General features: G+C 39.3%; 3 protein-coding genes across 3 annotated transcripts; all 3 read right to left on the minus strand.

Annotated features, from left to right (window-relative positions):
* Nucleotides 1-5,479: 5,479 nt before the first annotated feature.
* Nucleotides 5,480-7,514, minus strand: LOC124182945. Its single transcript, XM_046570792.1, has 2 exons — nucleotides 6,803-7,514; nucleotides 5,480-6,522 (listed from the first exon to the last, which is right to left on the minus strand). Exons 1-2 carry the CDS (start codon nucleotides 7,344-7,346, stop codon nucleotides 6,272-6,274), a joined length of 795 nt encoding a protein of 264 aa, XP_046426748.1. The 5' UTR covers nucleotides 7,347-7,514; the 3' UTR covers nucleotides 5,480-6,271.
* A 6,382-nt stretch (nucleotides 7,515-13,896) lies between these two features.
* LOC124182645 lies at nucleotides 13,897-14,961 on the minus strand. Its single transcript, XM_046570169.1, has 2 exons — nucleotides 14,659-14,961; nucleotides 13,897-14,586 (listed from the first exon to the last, which is right to left on the minus strand). The coding sequence occupies exons 1-2, from the start codon at nucleotides 14,857-14,859 to the stop codon at nucleotides 14,035-14,037; spliced, it is 753 nt and encodes a 250-aa protein (XP_046426125.1). The 5' UTR covers nucleotides 14,860-14,961; the 3' UTR covers nucleotides 13,897-14,034.
* Nucleotides 14,962-17,513: 2,552 nt separating this feature from the next.
* On the minus strand, nucleotides 17,514-18,686 carry LOC124182651. The gene is made up of 3 exons (XM_046570182.1): nucleotides 18,540-18,686; nucleotides 18,079-18,437; nucleotides 17,514-17,946 (listed from the first exon to the last, which is right to left on the minus strand). Exons 1-3 carry the CDS (start codon nucleotides 18,644-18,646, stop codon nucleotides 17,666-17,668), a joined length of 747 nt encoding a protein of 248 aa, XP_046426138.1. The 5' UTR covers nucleotides 18,647-18,686; the 3' UTR covers nucleotides 17,514-17,665.
* Nucleotides 18,687-19,080: the final 394 nt, after the last annotated feature.

Below are 19,080 nucleotides of genomic sequence, written 5' to 3' on the forward strand. Positions count from 1 at the left end.
CAATTTAGTAAATTTAAATTACTTTTTTTTATGTTTTTTCCATCAATTTTATTTAAATCAAACATATTCATTGTAAATTCAATTTAAATACATAGTAATTTACGTCGCTACACCGAATTTTGTAAATTTGCAGCCTTGTTTCGACAATGTACGTACGGCTATAAATAAATATGAAAAGAATTATTCACCTTTGGTAATGAAGTCTGGATTGGGGCTGATTTACGTTATAGAATTTATGGCAAGACGAAAATTCAAATGTACTAAATGGGGCGATTGCGCTAACAAAGTAATGAGAAAAACTAAGAAAAATAAATATTACGCAAGACTATGGACATGTGTTTGAGCAGCATGGAAGACTTTTATTCGTTTTCAACAGTTTTCATTATTAATCAATGTCTGAATTTTCAGCATGGGCATATGTGAAAAATATGACAGATGTCATGGAAGCCAATGGTTATTAAATTATTGCTTTTCGTGTCTTGATGAAACAGATTAGTATATTGCAACTCAGACCACAGACAATATTCAAAGTTTATTTAGGGAATATTCAATTATTCATTGGTCAAATTGGTCACCCCACAGTATCTGGTACTTACAGACTAAAAAAAATAGTTCCTCAATTACGTGTATACGATTTAAGAAATTTACTTTGTTAGAGCAGTGTTGAAAACTTTCGAGACACTTTTGTACTATATTCCTTGTGGATGAAACGTATTTTTGCAGATTTAACTGATTCTTATATGGCTGGATCTGCCACAACGAAGAAAATTAAGGAAAATTTTTCGGCAGAGGAAAACAATGAAACAAAATTGGTGTTTTCAAGATTTTATCTCATTGTTTTCTTTTCCTTTCAAACCAAATCTTATGTTCGTATGCTGAGTTTCAATTGTGACACCACTAATTTGCTAATTGACATTCTCTCTAAACAACCATAACATCACTCACAAATTTTGAAAATTTAATTCTTCGATGAAATATCGGAGAAAACTCATAGAAACGGCGTCGCGCACTCGGAATGAACGGCGGATTTTTTTGCGCTCGGGAACGCCGCGTATGTTGTATTTAATCGTATCCCAAAAAACTATTAGACGGTCCACTCTAAAATTGTTATGAGATATTTCATGGACTATGAAGAACATTTCAATCATTGAAAAAACGGTCTTAGAGCGGTCCACTTTTCGTAGATACTATTTGTTTCAAAGAATCGCATATTTGTTGTATAAATAAACAAAGCAATTTATACATTTATTGCCACACGCAAAGTTTAAGTGATTATGGACCTTCTCCGAAAACGTCGTTTTACCTATTAAATTTTTCACAAACTAGAAGCATTTGAAGAAAGTTTGATTTTTAATTACAATTAAACGATCTGTGGAGAATTCAGTTACGAATAAAATCATCTATAGTTCACTGAATTTTCATAGTCGAATGCAACTACATTAGCTTGAATGAGGCTATTTGAAGCTTTATTTGGTCACGTTATTGTTTCAACATTTTTTCAACCCGACTGTACGCCTAATACATCCATAAAATGCAATAATCTTTTCGAAATTCGATTTCACGTTCCCGATCTGACAGCCAGAGTTGAATGCATGCGTGCGAACTGTTATGTGGTGTAAGTTAATGACGGATACTCGTGAAAGGTGGGCGACTAATTTGTTCTTCTTGGACGAAACTCGTCGGGATCGTAATAAGGTGATTTTTTGTGTCTGATTTTTCACGTAAGATCGGCAGGATCGAAGTCCGCGCCGTGAGAACGTAGTGATTATGTGAGAACAGGGGAGGAGAGGCTGCGGTGGGAGAGGATCAGGAATAAGCGGTTCCCGGGGGATGATGGGTGTCGGAGCTGGAAGGGTTGCGGAATATATTCGGGACCGCAGGTAACGTAGTTATAGAAGATCCCGACAAGATATTAGGCAATAGCATTTCCCTCGCACGAATCTGCCATGACGTCACCTCCCCTTCCGCTTCCTCCTCGCTTGGCTCCAAATCAGACACGATCTTTCCAAGCTAGACGGACGAGTCTCGATCCTTATTTTTTAGCCACGGCCACACGGTCAGTTGTGGATCGTGGATTTTTACTTGTTGCGGGGAAGGGATCGCAGAGGAAGAAGAAAGACATTCTCGTATCCGCGTTACCGAGTTGGGGACGCGTGTTTTTTGTAAGTACGTATCATGTTCGCAACTTTTTATTTATGCATGCGACTCAGGCACTCAAATTTACTTGCGTATGGTTCAAATTATATGCTTAACAAAAATTGTTTCACTGTTGCCGATAAAAATAGTACTATCGAGGACTCTTGAAAAATTGATGCGTTTCTGAGAAAAATAAGCTTAGGTGTATGTGTAATGAATGATCCTTCAAGGTTGTATGCAAATTTGAGGAATAATTTATTGACGGTATATTATAAGGTGCAGTTTGTTCTCACCTTGAAAAAAAATCGATTCTGGAAATTCGTTATAGAATGATTCTTCGACGAATGAGATTATATCTTAACGTAATTTGGTAGATCATTAAAGTTGTCAAGCGAATTAATTAATTCTTCAAACTTACCGTTCTGATTAAATGAGAGTATAGAATGATGAGGGAATTTGACCTAACCTGCTTTTGGTTGGATTATTTTAACCGAGTCTTTAAATTTTTAAATCATCAATATTTTGAGAAAATAGTAAAATGTGTTTTCGAAATTTGGACAAGTTTTTAAACTTTAGGTGAAACCAAAGCTCAGCTGCAATCGCGACGTCATTTTGTATAAGAATACATCGTATTTTTACTGACCTCAATTACTGGCAATTTTTTATTCGAATATGCATGGTAATTTTCATTAATTGCGGATCGTTTTTTTCTTCAAATTCCCACATATTGTATTTATTCACTCACCAGTGGCCACTTATATTTATTTATAGCTTAGAAACTGTGGGTATTAAATCACGAACGTATGCAGGTACTTATTTTATAAGATTACAAATATTACGATATTCTGGAAAAAAATATTTTACAAAGCTTTAAATTTTTTGCGCCTTATCAATATTTGAAACCCCAGAATTGGAGAATCGAAATCTTAAAACACGTGAATTTACAACATTTTGAAATGGACAAATTCCCGCTGAAAATTAGGATTCCAAGATTTATAAATTCAAAGGTTGACTAAATATATTCTACCGAAGTATAATACACTAATTTTCTCTTCATAGTTACCAATCGAACGATAAAATTTGAATAATTGTTCACCAAAACTCGAGATTCAACTGACATGAATGAATCGTTACGGAAAAATAATTAAAAATACATCGATTACTCGTATACCTGGGGGTGTGAAAGTTGGAAAACTCGTTGTACGATCTTTTGCTTTGAAACCTTCGAAATTTAAGGTAAACAACTTCTCTGCATTCCCGCAATGTGAACAAAGCGAAGTATTTTTGTTTCCCTCGTTAATTACAATTATAAAGGTACGTACGTTACAGCAGTAATTAGGTGGGTCGACTTAGCGTGGCGCCAGTAATTACCATATTAATACCAAGGTGATCGCCAATAATTTCGGAATTCACTGAAGCGGAACTGTCAAACTATTCCTCGTCGCCTCCGTCGCAGATTGCCGGAAATTTTCTAGCCCCTGTACGATCGGTACGAACCTAAAAGACCGTAAGCGCATTCCTCGGATGAATTATAAGCTTAGCTGTATTTCTGCATTCGTCGATGACCTCGGCTTTTCTCTCACTTTCATCTCCTCTCTCTCTCTTTATCTTTTGTTCCTTATTCCCTCTCAATATCAAGGCGATACAACAATAATCGACACACGTCCTCACGCAATATTTTGACAAAACATCATGCGCGTCGCACGTTCGTTCCGGCATTGATGCAAGCTGTCCGAGAAATTCGTAATTTATTTTTTTTACCGATTTTCCTTGAAATCGTCGAACATCCCGGTCCGTGGGAAATTCCCCGCCTGCAGTCTTTTATTTATCTTCGAATTTATCGCAAATCCGACAAAACATCAAATTAATAGACAGCAGATGATCCAGTCGGCAATCAACACCGCGCGAGCTGCCATAAACGGCGTTGGAAATTTGCCCGAGGGGCGTAAAACAAATATCTGCGAAAGGTGCAGAGACTCAACGACAAAGCAATAGACTTTATCCTAAGCGGCTTACGTCAGGTCGCCGGGTCTTACGTGGCGTTGACCATAGGGCATAGGTCAACCGACGGCTTAACCCTTTCCGCGCGATCTTCCCGTGCGGCAGTATAACGCAGAGTATACATCCGAATATTATGCACAATTTCCCAATTGTCTACGAGTCGTAAAATTTCACCAACGGCTTTCTACGCTGCGGTTTTTTGCCGCCTTTCAACCGAAGAAAGGTGAAATTGCAAGCAATGAATGGAAAGGGTTACAGTTTTCTCGAATATAGCTGGGTCGAGGCCATATAATACTTTGGGCTCGGTTGGGGATACTGGATTTTGTATGGTGGTGAGGCAGGGTTTACTTTCGACTGGAAAATGCGCATACCGCGTTGGTTCACTGACCAAAAAACGGACTCGCACCTCGCCAAGGCTGCAGAGTTGCGGGGACCGAGTTAAGGTCGTTTATTTCAGAAAATACCATAAAGCGTACTCACTTTATAAGCGTCGGTCACCGACGTAAATAACACGATTTATTTTGTTATAAACGCTCGAGTGACGCGTAAGCTTGCGATCCCGATGCAATTACATCCGCTGCAGGTGGAGCTGCCCGAAACGCGGATTGAGGCTGAATACAAGCTGCCGGTGAATAAGACCTGATTAAAGTTTTATCGCCGCCTTATCTCCGCCTGCTCCAATCACGTTTTTTGCGCGATGAATATCTCGCATCTGCAACTTTTTATCGGTAAACAAGGTTCACCTTTTGCCTAAATCGAGCGGTGGAATCGAGCTGCAGGATATCCTCGTGAGCATTGACGATTTTTCAACGCGAGTCGCTGTCACCGCTTCGATCCACGAACGTTGATCTCTGATACCGTCAATTTGGAACACAGTCTTATCTGCATATCGGCCGATAGCGCCTCATCGTGACGTTGTGATAGTAGCGTAGGTAAGTGTACTTATCGCACGATGACAGCGCTTTTACTTTGGGGCCCAGCGAAGCGTCGTGACCGCCCTATACTAAGCCAGGAGTGGTTAGCCTAGGAATTTCATAGTGAAGTATAAAAATGGAATAAAACTTCTCGAACTCGTACTCTGATTGGTCCCTTTTTTAAAACGCGTGGGTCGTTACCCTCGGCCACGAGAGTACCTTGGATAACTTCTATTTGCTTAACAGTCTGTAAGGTGGATATATGTAATTAAGGATCACACAGAGCTATTATACCCATCGACGTACAGGCTCGTCGCATAAGGCCCAGATACTCTAGTCAAACCTAGCGCAAGCAGCCGAAAGAACGGTCAGATCTACACACAACAATCTTGGGAAAGAATACTTCGTTTGTTTCGATCGACGATCCATTAAACAATCAAATAAATATATATTTTTTTAAAGAATAATAAATATACATGTATAACTTACACACAAGATCAGAGGAAGAACAGTGATAGATCGCTAAATACGTACAATTTGCTGAAAGTTTTCCTACTTTTTTTTTACTTTCCTGCTTTTCTATACTCATATCCCTTTTTTAAAAAATTTTTTTTTTATACGACTCTTCATTATGAACCAGTTATTTCATTGACCGCAGGATACAGATGCCGATTGTGTCCCACGGATCTCCGTCGGTACCTTAACTCATCGGATATTATAACTCTGAAAGGTGTGTTCTTTCTTATCGACGGTCAAGTATCTCGCCTTGCGCTTTTCTACAGGTTACCGGCAGCCGTCGGTATGAGAGTGAGCGATCTGATACCGATCTATCTGCAACACGAATAGGCCTCTCAGCGCCTTGGTCGATAAGGGATCGGCATCTATACTTATCGTAGTTGATAGAAACATGTAATACGAAAAATCCAACATATCGGATAGTTTTGACTTGATATTCTTTGGTTCGACGAAAAATCGGGATCGCGTCTAGCGTGTCTCTAATAGTAAATATTTTTGGTATTTTTTTTTTTTTGTCACAAAACCAATGGACCTGAACCCTCTGCAATGTGTTACCGGTATCTTTGGCGATATCCGCATTTCTCAGCGGCTATCATATTGTTTGAGCAATAATTGTATAATCGAAGGCATCGTTCGTTGATAATAATCAATTTTAAACACACCGTTCACCGGTTCCAAACAAGCGCCGATTTGCTAACAGTTCCTTAATAGTTAGTCGAGCTCGACGACGAGCTAGAGGAGCTTGACGGCGATCCGTAGGACGATTGTGCACCTGATGAACCACTTCCGGAGTAGTAGTTGTACGCCAGGTTCTGTGCTTCTACTCCACTGGTTGGGGTCCACACTCGGGAATAGGGCCCGTTTCCGTCCCACGTGTTCGCGGGGTCGTAACTTGAGGTCGTTGATGGGGTAGCGGGTGCTCCGTACAAGACCGAAGCTGGATCCATTGACATACCTGCAAAAGTCAATAATGAGTTTTTCGCACAACTAACTCATTGATGCGTCAGGTTTCAACATGCATTGAGTAAACGATTGTTTCACACGTTGTGGATATCTTTCTGTTAATCTCAATTAATTATTTGATCTTGGAGTTTTATCGTTGCCATCGAACTGTGTATTACGTGTATGAGTTTGCAAATTACTGGTATAATAATTCTACTCTAGATTTCACGGGTTTAAACAAAGACTTTGTGTGTTCTAAGCTAGTAAATCGAGATTCATTTCTCGTTACTTACCCATCGGCATAGCCATGCCTCCCTTCTTGAGGAATTGTACGGCAATGAATCCGACGACCATCAAGATGGCCAATTTCGATAGTACCAGAGCCTTGAGAGCCTTGAGACCGATGATGGCGACGAAGATTGGCATCAAAGCCTTCAGTTTCAATTTGAGAAGCAGGAGGAATGGGAAAAGAAGTTTCTTCTTGAGGAGACCACGGGCTTGACTTGTAGCTACGGCATTGTCCTTGAATTCGATGTCAAGGTCAGCGAGGCTCCTGCTAGGTCGGTACTTGAGACTGGCATCGGCAAAGGGAATGTCGATTCCGTAGTCGAAGCTCTTGAGGTACTTAAAGGTCCTTGCCACCACAGCTTCGTCAACGGTGTCTAAGGATCTGGCCTCAGTCGTGGTGCCCAATTTTTCGTCCATGTATCCTAGGACCTCGGTTTTGAAACAAGAACTCCATGATTCCGCGTTGATGCAGTGGTTCAAGGAGGTCGACAGGAAGTCTTGCGACGCCGCGGCACTGGCCACTAAGGCTACGAATGTGAGTAAACGCATTTTTCCTGCTGTTAAAAAGTGACTTGCGGTAATCCTGAGGAGTGTATTCTTGCGGGTCACCTTGTCTTCAGTGTGCGAATTTCACAATACGAATGATTACAAACGGTATGGTTAAGGGACGGGTGATTACGGTCGATCGATCGACCGTTGAGCACAATCGACGATTGAACTGCGACTGACGGAGGAGTGGCCCGCCCCTTTTATTTAATTTGCTCCCACAAATCTATGTTATTCGGTCGCGCATGCCGCGAATCAATGATTGAATGAAAATTATTCAAATTTCGCCTCGCATAGAGTCGCGTCCCTCATGGCATGCACCATGGCGCACGACGGGAAGCGGAACCTCGCTCCATGTTGGTATGTCGGTGACAAGCAGTGCTGCGCGTTTTCCATTTGTGAAGCACGTGTCGGACCTTGCGGGCCTTCTGGGCCTCACGAACCTCCGAGCAGCCGTGGGCCTTGCCCCTGCATGACTGCATTTGTACCTACTTGCAGGTATTCTTTGTCACTCACCCTCGTCTCATCGTCACATTTTCATAGCATAGATGGAGCGCTGTGTTTCCGTAAAAAACTACTCGCACATTGTTACGATAATTTATTATTCGGAAAGGGAAATTGCTATGCCGATATATGAATTCCGAATATCGTACTTACGAGGTGTCGAGCCACGCGATGCCGGTGAAAACTCCACGCTGTTTTAATTACGAGAAGCGAATGACAATTGATTTGGACTTGAAATTGAAATTTTAGTCGAGTCTCAATTATGGTAAGTAGGTACGTCTGGAGAAAACATCCCGGAGCTGGTAGCCGCGCGTTTGTCATACTTAAATCATTGTATCCTCTGATCAAATGAAGGGAAGTCCATTCGATTAATGATCACTGAAAAGCTGTATTGATTGACATTCCGAGCAGAAAATTAAGACATTGATCAAGACCTAGAATTTTTAATAACCGCCACTGCGTTTTCTGTGAAAGTAATGGACCAAGTACAAAATTGATTGCTTTCACTGCTTCATAGCTCGCGCAGAAATATTTGCAGTAGTATACAAAGTTTCGAACGACAGACCGTTGGCTATAATAACTGTACATGATATGCCTATTTAATAACTTTAACAGTCATGAAAGTAAAACTATTATACTATTGAATCGTGCTACCGGAAAGATTATACTACAAACAATTATAACCAGCTCTAGGTCCGTGATTGCTCGAATTTCCATGAAATATGAACAAATGTTATACGTGTCAATTTTCCTGAATTGTCGATAGCACAAAACGAAAACTGTAATCGTTAATGAAAATGCTCTATCGTCAACAATGTTCTTGGTTTTCTGAAATAACGCTTTTTCTGATTGGATGATAGCATTGAGTGTCGACTGATGCTTAATTCATTGCAATAAATTATCAGACCCGTTATTGTTTACGGCGGTCACAAATAATTTGAATTTCATTTCAAGCCAGATCCCATTTTATCTTCATTATGACGTTCGGTAAGGCAGTGCTATACGGAAGTATTTAGGCTAGTGGGTGAGTTTGTTATGCAAAATTCTTACTACGTTTCTGGTTCATGCTTGATTCCTTTATGCAAAGGTATGTGTATCATGTGTCGTTAAGTTGAATGGTTGCGGTATTACGGAATAATATGCTAATTGTCGCGAAGATTTTTAACGTCAATATATTGTATACAACCTCGGGGGATTGTAACGCCAATAAACCTCAAAGTATGCATGACTTGGAACAGTTCATTTGTTTCAGAGGTAAGCTATAACATAAGCAATTCGACGAACAATTTTCCATTTGTAGTAAGCTAATTTATTCCTTTTTTGAAACTTGGAAGTGAATCGAATAACAAAAAAAAACCATTTAGTTGTAGAATAAAATTAAGGGTGGTCACAATGTCGTGATTTTCACACGTCAGGGTCGTATGCTTCGCAGAGGTTTTATTGAAAACGTATCCTAAAAAGTACACTTCTACTTTCAAAGTAATAGCATTGAATTGGCCAGCATTCGATGCGCTGTTTGTGAAACCAGGGTTAATTTACTATGCTATGTATCAGAATGTTTCACTTGGAAGTAATATTTTTGCACTCTAAGCTGATAACTTGTATATGTCAGAATAAAACATAGCCCGCGAACTTTCCGTTTCCATACTGCAGGTTCCAAGTTCAAAAAAAAAAAAAAAATATTCGTATCCAATTCAAATTTCGCTCTACAAATTCAGATTCGTGATTAACGATTCAAAAGCCTTTAGGTACCATATTACATGAAAATAAAGCGATTTTCGTTTTTTGAATCCACCATTACAAATTTTGGAAGTCTGACCTTGAATTCGTTATCGGTGACCCAAAAACCTCCGCTTACCGATTTCTGCCAAAATTTGAGTATCTTTAGATTTTTTTTCCGCCATATCAGATTCGCAATTTTAAATTTCGTTAATCTGTCCTCAGATTCCTGATCAGTGAGTCAAAAAACCCTATGTTACTAATTTTCATTTGAATCCGTTCATCCATTCTCAAGATATCATCAAATTATATTTCATTTTGTGGAATTTTGTTAATGCAGTAATTCAAGAAGTGCTGAACGGATCTAAGCCAAAATCTAATCAATTCGAAGTTTGGAAAGGCTGCCTCAATTGATACCAAATTCATTGAAATCCGGTAACTCGTTCTCAAGATACCGCCGAACGAAAAAATTGATCGAACACATACGTACATACTTACATACATACATACTAGGGTGGTTCTTATTTGGATTGTTTTGGAATTTCTCCGCAGTCACCCCCAAAAAATAATTATGTTATATAGAGATAATCAGGCTCAATCCAAAAAATTTCCCGATTGCTCTAACACGAAAAACTGATCTTCGCTGATAACGTGATAAATATTAGATTTACGAAAATTTTACAAGACATTTTTTTTTTGTAGAGGATTAAATTTTCTACAGAACAGCTAGAGGAATTTTTTTTAGACATACAGTTTTGAAGTAAGCTATATTTTTCTGAAAAAAATTTCAAATGCATGACGTCTTCCGTATAAAATTCGATTGCCTCGCGGGGCATATTAGATTTATTGGAAATTGTTTTGGGTTCAGCCTGATTTTTGTCTGAGTAACATGATTATTTTTTGGGGGTGAGTGCAAAGAAATTCCAAAATAATCCAATTGAGAACCACCCCAATACACACACACATACATACATACATATACACAGCGTCCATCCGAAAATGGTCGGAGATGATTCTCTAGATCTTAAGAATTGAGTTGTCGAGATCTAGTGAAATTTCAATTTTCAATTTTCAGGGTGATTACAATAACTTTCTTTTTGTCTGAAAACAGAGAAACGGGAAGTTAATAAATGAATAAAAGCACCTGGCGAAACGATTTTCATTACTTGTATCCAATATCAGAAAGTCGCTATTGTAATTCAAAGATTTCTCATTTAAAAAAAAAAATGCAGAAGACCGTATTAATTTTTAATATTTTTATAAATCACAAGGAAAGTACCCGGCCTTCAAATTGTGGATTCTGCTGAAATTTCTAAGGATGTTTCTTTGACCAAAAATGTGGGGCTTCTTCAGTTAAATTTACGCTAGATCAGATTATCAAAAATTCGTAGTTTTTTCAATATTTCTCTGAGATAAAATGTACCTTCACACCTGAATCTATAAGCTCCTATTATTGAAGCTTCCTAAAAATATACTGATAATTAGTAATCAAGGTGAAAATTCGACACAAGGTCTCTTTGTAGTCGAACTAAAAATACAATCGATTGTAAACCTAGTAAAAAAAGGCCTATCCGATTAACTTCGACATCACGGACTCCGTATTTAAGAACGAGGAAATGTACTTAAAAGATTTAACAGAATGCATAATCCAGAAGCCTCTGATACTCTCCTTACCAGACGAGTATTGTAGATGACGTAATTTTTTTTCGAAAGTCTCCAGTCAGCAAAATCCGTTACTTCAACGGTTCACAAGTTATTTCTTGTTAATTCATTTTAAATAAAAATTGATTTTCACACGTCTGTAGTGGCTAAACAATTGACCTTACAGCATAAATTCAAATCACGATCTTGTAAAAAATTTGAGACTCTACACAATGCTTCCAGGTTGAAGTCCATATTATTTAATGCGATTGAGAATGAGTGGTATAAATTTAATAGGCAAATAAGATTTTCCCTTTGTTATTTGAGAAGAAAAATGTTGATTTCCAATGTCGACCTTTGATCATTGGCTTCACGAGATTCTCTTCCTCGTGGATTCTTTTTTCTCTATGTACACTTAGTTTTTTCGGCAAGTGCGATAACAAATGTCTCTTCTGAACAAAAAATTCTACTTACGTGAACTCCGACGTCAGTTGAGCACACGTACTGTACAATTTATGAGAAATATGGCGTTGAACCGATCTGACACATATGCAATTTTTAATGTGAAGCAATACTTGACGTAGAAGCACATTAATAAAAATATCAGTTTAGGTGAAATTTTACCGTTAATTGTGAAAGGTATATACTTAGTTTACGTTGAGGGAACGAATTACGAGAGAGACGATTCCACCTTCGTATAAAATTCTCAATAAATTTCATGGTCTATAGTAAATAAGACTTTTGTACCTGGAAGCATTTTTTCAATTTTGGTTATGAAATGGGAGAATTTCAACATTTTGACACAGAATCAGTGTCATCGCTTTTCCATGAAAAAATACACTAGCAATCATTTGGTCAAACAACATGATTTTTTGGTAGGGGAATCTGAAAATTATTTTGAAATCTGTACCAAGGTACATCACCCTCGTTTACCTTAAGCGCTACGCAACGATGTAGGATTCTCAATAGTATATTATTTGTATATTCAGTTATTCATTGCAATGAGTGTCTGTAACTTCTTTTGAGGTGAGATGTCAATCAGATTTTTTTTTTTTTTTTGCATAATAATATGAGTTTTGTGCTTTAAATATTTGGACCGTCGAAAATATTAAGTTTATCCAAAAATATCTGTGGTGAATAATTTAAAAAATCGAGAGGTCGGCTTACTACCTACTAAATCAATAGAAACTCTCTTTTTTCTTGTGTTACTAAATAATCTAGGAAGAAAAAGAAAATGATTGTATATGTGAACAGTGTTCCAAGGTATAAGAACGTACAATTCACAAATGATATCAAGGTGTGTTTGTTTACAGGTTATGTGTACATCTTAAATAAATTTCACGGTGTATATGAGGCATTCCATCATAGACCGACCTACGTCTGACCCTCACCATTAGCAATTTTATTTATTTTTGTGTATGGCGTAGAGTGTATAAAAAATCATCTTTCACGGAGCTTTAGGTTTTTTGGACCACGGGTTTGATTTTTATTGCTCGCAAAAACACAAAAACCTAATTTTTCGTGCGAACAGCGCTAACTGATCGGCTTTGAATTTTGTTTGTAAATTCTTGATTAAAAAATGAAAATCTTGAGACCAAGATGGAAGTGGGCAAGTTTTTGGTTTAGAAGCTGCAGGTTAAGCAAGTAACTAAAAAGTTATAAAAATCAAATTAAGTATAAATTTCGGAAATAAAAATTCATATTTATACGTTTTTTCTCGCTTTTGAATTACTTGTTTCGGTTGTACCTTCTAGACCAAAAGCGCAAAAGTGAGAAAGAGCGAATTAAATATCATTTCGTCTTTTTTTTATTAGAATCATAAGCTCGAATTCTTACCTATAGTTAGTACAAGGTATATGAAGCTTCAGTTTGTTTTCACGGTAAAATATGAATTGACAACCGACTTATTGTTAATGCAAAGAATTATGTCTTTCGAAACGGCGTGGATCTAATCTCAAAATCTCTTCATCCGATTAACTTGAAATTTGAACAGACCCTTGATAAATAACGTTTGTACTATGTATAAAAATCCGACCTTGTCCTTATGATACTCAAATAAAAAAGATTGAAAGTCGTCGTGTTTTTTTAACCAAATCCTTATGCCAGTGCCCTAATACGTAAATTACTGCAGAATAAAAGCATAATTAAAGTAATTCCTTTTGAAATACTACAAATGTTGGTTTTCACATCACAAAATATATGGGACATGACTCAATGTTTTAATCATATTTTTAATAATGATGACACTTGTTTAACTTGGTTTGAATAAACGGAGAATCATGTCGTTCCCTATAAAATGTGTAAATATGAACACAAATCATTCATGGGCAGTAGAATTTGTTTAATTCTTTGGTACCTCATATACTTTGTAACCGTCTGTAGTCACCGATTTATGTATCAGGACTTCAAGTAGACCGAAAAATATTGAATTGATCATAACTGTAAGCGAAGTTGAAAATTAAATAAAAAAATAGAAGTCTTGAGAGAAAAAATTTTAAAGCAAAAAACGTGATTCCGCTGTATGATACGTATATCTTGACATTCAAAAAGTTTTTCACGAGTTTCAGAAATTTTGTATTGTAGTAACAGCCTCTTGTATCGGAAACAAATGAACAGTATACTTCAGATCGTATAAAATGGGGTACGAAGGTGTTGCATGATATAACAATGAAGGGTGAGTACGATGATATTTGCAAGAATAATTTATTAAATAAAATTATCATAAATAGAAAAATATTTTACAAAAGTATTTTGGTCTTTGGGTACTAGTGCGTTTGTTTGGTACAAAATGGACAGTATTGTGTTGATTTTGTTCGTTGAGATCGATTTAGTTCTGGACGTATCCAGCGTAAGCGAGGTCCTGTGCGGTCTCCTGGGGGACGGCCTGGGTCTCGTCGAAGGCACGGTACTGGGCAGCTTGGTACTCCCAGGGTCCATGAGCAGCGAGGGGAGCGGCGTGACCGTCAGCAGCGATCTTTTTGCATAGCTGGAAGATAGCCAAGCCAACAGAAACGACGAAGCTGAAGAACGAGAGCTGGAGTGCGTTCCAGGCCTTCAGTCCCAGGACACCGATGGCCAGAGGAATGAGGGTCATCGCTTTCAACAGGACGAAAACGAGGATGGGGATGATGACCTTCTTCAGTTTCGATTTACGGGCTTCCTGGACAGCGCGACCTTCACCGAACTTCACGTTGAAAGAAAGTTCGTCATCGTCAATGTTACGGGGGCTGACTTTAACTGAGGACTCGAAGGGAAGCTTGAAAGTAACGTCGTGGGAAGCCAAGTAGGACTGGACGGTCTCGAGGAAAGAGCCTTCACTGCGGGCAGACACTTCCTCGACGGGGTAGGAGTTGCGTGTCACCTCGACGGTCTCTGATACCTGAAAGATCACAAATTCTAGAGTTATTGACAATGGCATGTGATGAGGTTCGAACGCCGGAGAAATATTTACCTTAAAGCTGTCCTTGCGGAAGATCTGATCCAGAAGATTGAGGACCTTGAATTTCATGCACGAAATCTCGTCGTTCTTCTGGGCACAGTCACTTTTCATCTGGTCCACCATCGTATCCATGCTGGTGCCTTTCCAAAAGTCAGTTTTGGCTGGCTGGGCTGTGGCCAAGGCCAAAAGGGTGCACAGAACGTAGAACTTCATCCTGATGAAGTTGGTAAAGAGACACCTCAAAAGTCGAGACTGAATGAAGGAAGATTCGAGGTTTCAATCAAGCGCCGACTACTGCACTTGATCGGAGGCGATTGTATCACTGATGCTTTTGGGCTGGGCCAGTGCCTCTTTATACGTTGCCACCAACCCCTGTCCCCACTGTTGAAATTTTCTTTTCGTTCAGTATGGTATTCGATTATCGGGGTCTCGGACATGCCGCGACTGACTAATGAACCCTGCGACTCCATCCTGGCTTAAACTCCACGCCGTGGCCAACTTCAGTTATACTCGAAGGTGCGAGTCTCAGCAAAATATTATGTGGAGTACATCAATGGTCAGTTAAACCGTTCTGATTAGGATACGTGAACACGTGGCATAAAAACGGCGAGCTAGTCGAAAAAAAAACTCGTTTGTTTAGAGCTCGACGTGACTCGTACCGACGATATTAGGTATACAGCGATAAACGATTTCACCAGTAAACAATATTTTCATACTTTGGTGCCACATGACTATTCCCTACTTTAGAAAAATGCACCCAATTATAAGACATATTTAACTGCAAAAAATTACGCTTTGCAGTCTCATGTGTTTCATTGGAAGTTTCATTGTTGAAAGATGTTGTGGGAGCCAACGAATTCCGTTTGTGACCTTTCACGGCGCAGTCCAGCTTTGCCAATAGTATGCAGATTCCACGTATTGAGGCCCCAATCCTGGTGCTCTCATTCATGAAATTTCTTCAAGATAAACATTCCTGCAGAATTGCCATGTTCTGCACGTGCAGCGCGGTGCATCACGTGTTTTGCGAACATGTCTACGTGAATCTCATTCACCTGCTAACGGATATCAGTGGCGAACAAAGCACAACGAAAATCAGATAAATTATGAAAACTGAGTCTACACGAAGTAACGAATTGTCTGAGAAGCCTAGGCGAGTTTTAAACATCGTCATCATTAACGAACCGTTAGTCATTGATTATGGAACCAGCGTTCACATTGCACGTGGCTGCATGGACGAATCATTAAACCAAGTAGGTATATTCAGCGTCAATGGCTACCGATCTGTCACTTATAAACAAACAAATTACTCTCTGGGGAGATGCTAGTTCGAGTAAATCTTGATCACGAGTAAGTCTGTGGATTGACAACTGCGTTTTAAGCGAGCAGCTACTTGTCTACAGAAATCAGTTTCATGGAAAGTTCTAAATGTTCGTATTCGTGGTAAGAATCCCTGCATTATGGTGGTTATAACCGTTAAGCGTTCATCGTGGCTTGTGTCTACAAATCAATTCCATTTTGCCACATTTCACTTTCCACGTATCCAGTCTTTCCTACTTAAAATTTCTGGTCACGTTCTTCCAGAGACTGAGTAAATCAAACTTGTCTGGGGATCCGTTTGATTGTGTGGTGAAGAATTCGCGTTACCCTTAGGAAGGAGAATATGGTGTAGAATCTAATCGTTCATTCATAACACGCTTGTTTTGCACACTTTCCATGCGGAGAGATGGCTGTGACCCACAACACCTTCTTCTGGGTTAATTTCTCCCCTGGTCAATAATAATTAGCGGCTTTGATAGCGACGCCTCTCTATTTCAGACGCAAGTCACCCGGATCTTTGTTATAGTTTGGCTCAGTCGTTTAGTCGTTTAGTATGCGCTTCTTGTATTACGTGTGAGAATATGTAGGGTGACACCTTTCAACGTGGTGCACATGAATTTTTCGAGACAATAGCTGCGAGTAATTGGGCTTCTAGGTCAATATTTTCATAAATATGTGGGCCAATAAAAAATAACGAGTGCGTGAGTTATCAACCACCTCTTCCGCCTGTCGGGGCAGTTCTAATCCGGGGACTGAAATGATATTTCTATTTCTTTCGAACACTGTAGCAGGTTGTTTCAACTTGAGGTTAAGTACATGCTGGGTCAATTGCAAATAAGCCAGGGAGATTTAGCATTTTAAACTGAAAGAATTTTACGTATTGGTCTCTATCCAACCATTTGTAGTCCATCTGTACCAACTATGAGATAATTAATCCTCGTCCATCGTGTTTTGTAACAATCGTAGCGTGGATTTATATTGATTACAATGAACAGAATCTGAAATCGAATTTATTGTTTCTTGCGAGTATAGTCCGTTATTTTTTCATTCACTCGAAAAAAAGTACTTTCACTATCAATTTTTCATTCCGAGTGATTTACGGTGTCGATGGAATAAGTGAGTCATTTTATTTCACGTTTTGCTGTAATCTATCTATCACCAGTTCATTGTTATCCTGAATTAAAAAAGATAACTCAACTGCTTTCAACAGAAAATTGAACACCTTACCATTGGCTTGTTTATCTGGACTTGATGCACAAAGGTAACAGCCAGATATTTTTTTACAGTTACGCACCCACGTACAGCAGACGTTTTCTTTCAAACAACTACTCTACGTGCATGTAGAGGCATGAGTATCGTGGCCCAAATTATTGCCATCACTTCGAATTTATTTGCGATTGTATTTCCAAAAATGCGTTCTACAACTGATTGATCTGGATTTATGAAGCACGGTAAAACTTCATCTTGAGATAAAAATTCCTAAACTCTTAAATCTCAAGCCCGGGTGTTTGGGAGAATACGGTATTTGAAACACAAGAGGCATGGTCAGGTTTATAGTAAAAATAGAAGTTTTTATTTTACATAAATAGTGAAAGTACATTTGTATCTATGAGAGAGCGTCTAAAAAAGGCGCTAATAAATATCTTAAATAGAGTATCTATAGTCGTTGGTTCTCCGCATGTTGGAATGATGGGTTCCGAATTTACTTCCGGTAGGCACGGTAAGGTCCATGCGGTGCGGTGTCCCAATGAGGAGCGTGTTCCACGGGTGGGTGTCCGTAGTGGACAACCTCGTAGGCGACCTTGGGCTTTGTGAGCTTGAAGATAAGCATGGCTCCGCTGAGCACAAGAGAAAGGAGTCCTAAGGTGAGGGCCTTCCAGGTCTTCAGCGCAATCAGAGCAAGTGCCAGGGGCACCAAAGCTGTAGCCTTGAACTTCAGTCCCAAAAGAAAGGGAATCATTACCTTCTTCACGAACCCACGACCTGCGAAAGTGGAAAAATAACAGTTTTACACAAGTTTCACACTGAGTTTTGCTCGTCACTACTACTCAGCTATTCTCCATTATTACAAACACTTGTGCGAATCTAGCGCTCTTCAAATAGTTTGATTCTTACCCTGTCCTGCCTGGGTGTCAGCCAGGGGTACAGACAGACTAGACGGCACAGATTCAACCAAAGCTCTGGGGACGATGTTGGACCCGGAAATGGCCTCAGGCAGCTTAGCCTCTAGCTGATGACTGGATAAGTAAGCATCCAACTTCTCCAGCATCATGGATCGCAGGACCTCCCTTCTGGCTGGGTCAGCGGCATCGTATTGCTGGTAGTATTCATCGGCATTATCCTCAGGCGCGTCGCGTGACTTAACGATGACCAGGTCTTCCGTGATCCTTATCCTGTCCTGTTTAACAGCCTCGCTCACGTAAGCCAGTAGCTTTGGCTTAACGCAAGATAGCAGAGATTCACTGTCCACGCACCTGAAACGTAAGTAGTGGTTATTGGCGATGAAAAGTAAATATCTGATTCGAAGAGTTGAAGTTATTCTTCGTTCGAATGAATGCCTTAAATTTACCACTAACCTGTAGTAAATGTCTCTTAGAGCCTCCGTCGTCGTGGAGGCATCCGGGACTTGGGCTATGGCGAGAGAGCCCAGAAGGGACAACGAAATGATAAGGAAAACCTGCATGACTGTTCCAGACGACGGTCGACTCCTGAGGCTTAACACCGAATGACTTCCTGAACGTCGCCACGCGGCTTTATACTCGATGGACGCTCTGGACGACTGCTGAATTTTTATGAGAACGTGCTGTCAAAGGCAAGAAGAAAGCCATCGTGTAGGGTGTTGTGATTGGTTTTGGTGCTTCGGCCACTTGCTCCACTGTGGCAAATTCAAGCTGACTGTAGGTCAAAAAGTGAGAATTGAATCAAGTAAAAACGATCATTAGAGCACTGTACGTGCCTAGTGAAGTCATAGCAGCGTACATTGAAGGAATTATTTTTTGTTGAAAAAGTGAATCGAGATTCTCGCTCAAAATGCATTTTCAATAACCACAAAATATTACTCCTGTATCGAGCTTGAGATTTTTTCACATTATTGATGCACGTGCAAGTTATATCTAA

This window comes from Neodiprion fabricii, chromosome 1 (genome assembly GCF_021155785.1).
Source record: "Neodiprion fabricii isolate iyNeoFabr1 chromosome 1, iyNeoFabr1.1, whole genome shotgun sequence".
NCBI lineage: Eukaryota > Metazoa > Arthropoda > Insecta > Hymenoptera > Diprionidae > Neodiprion > Neodiprion fabricii.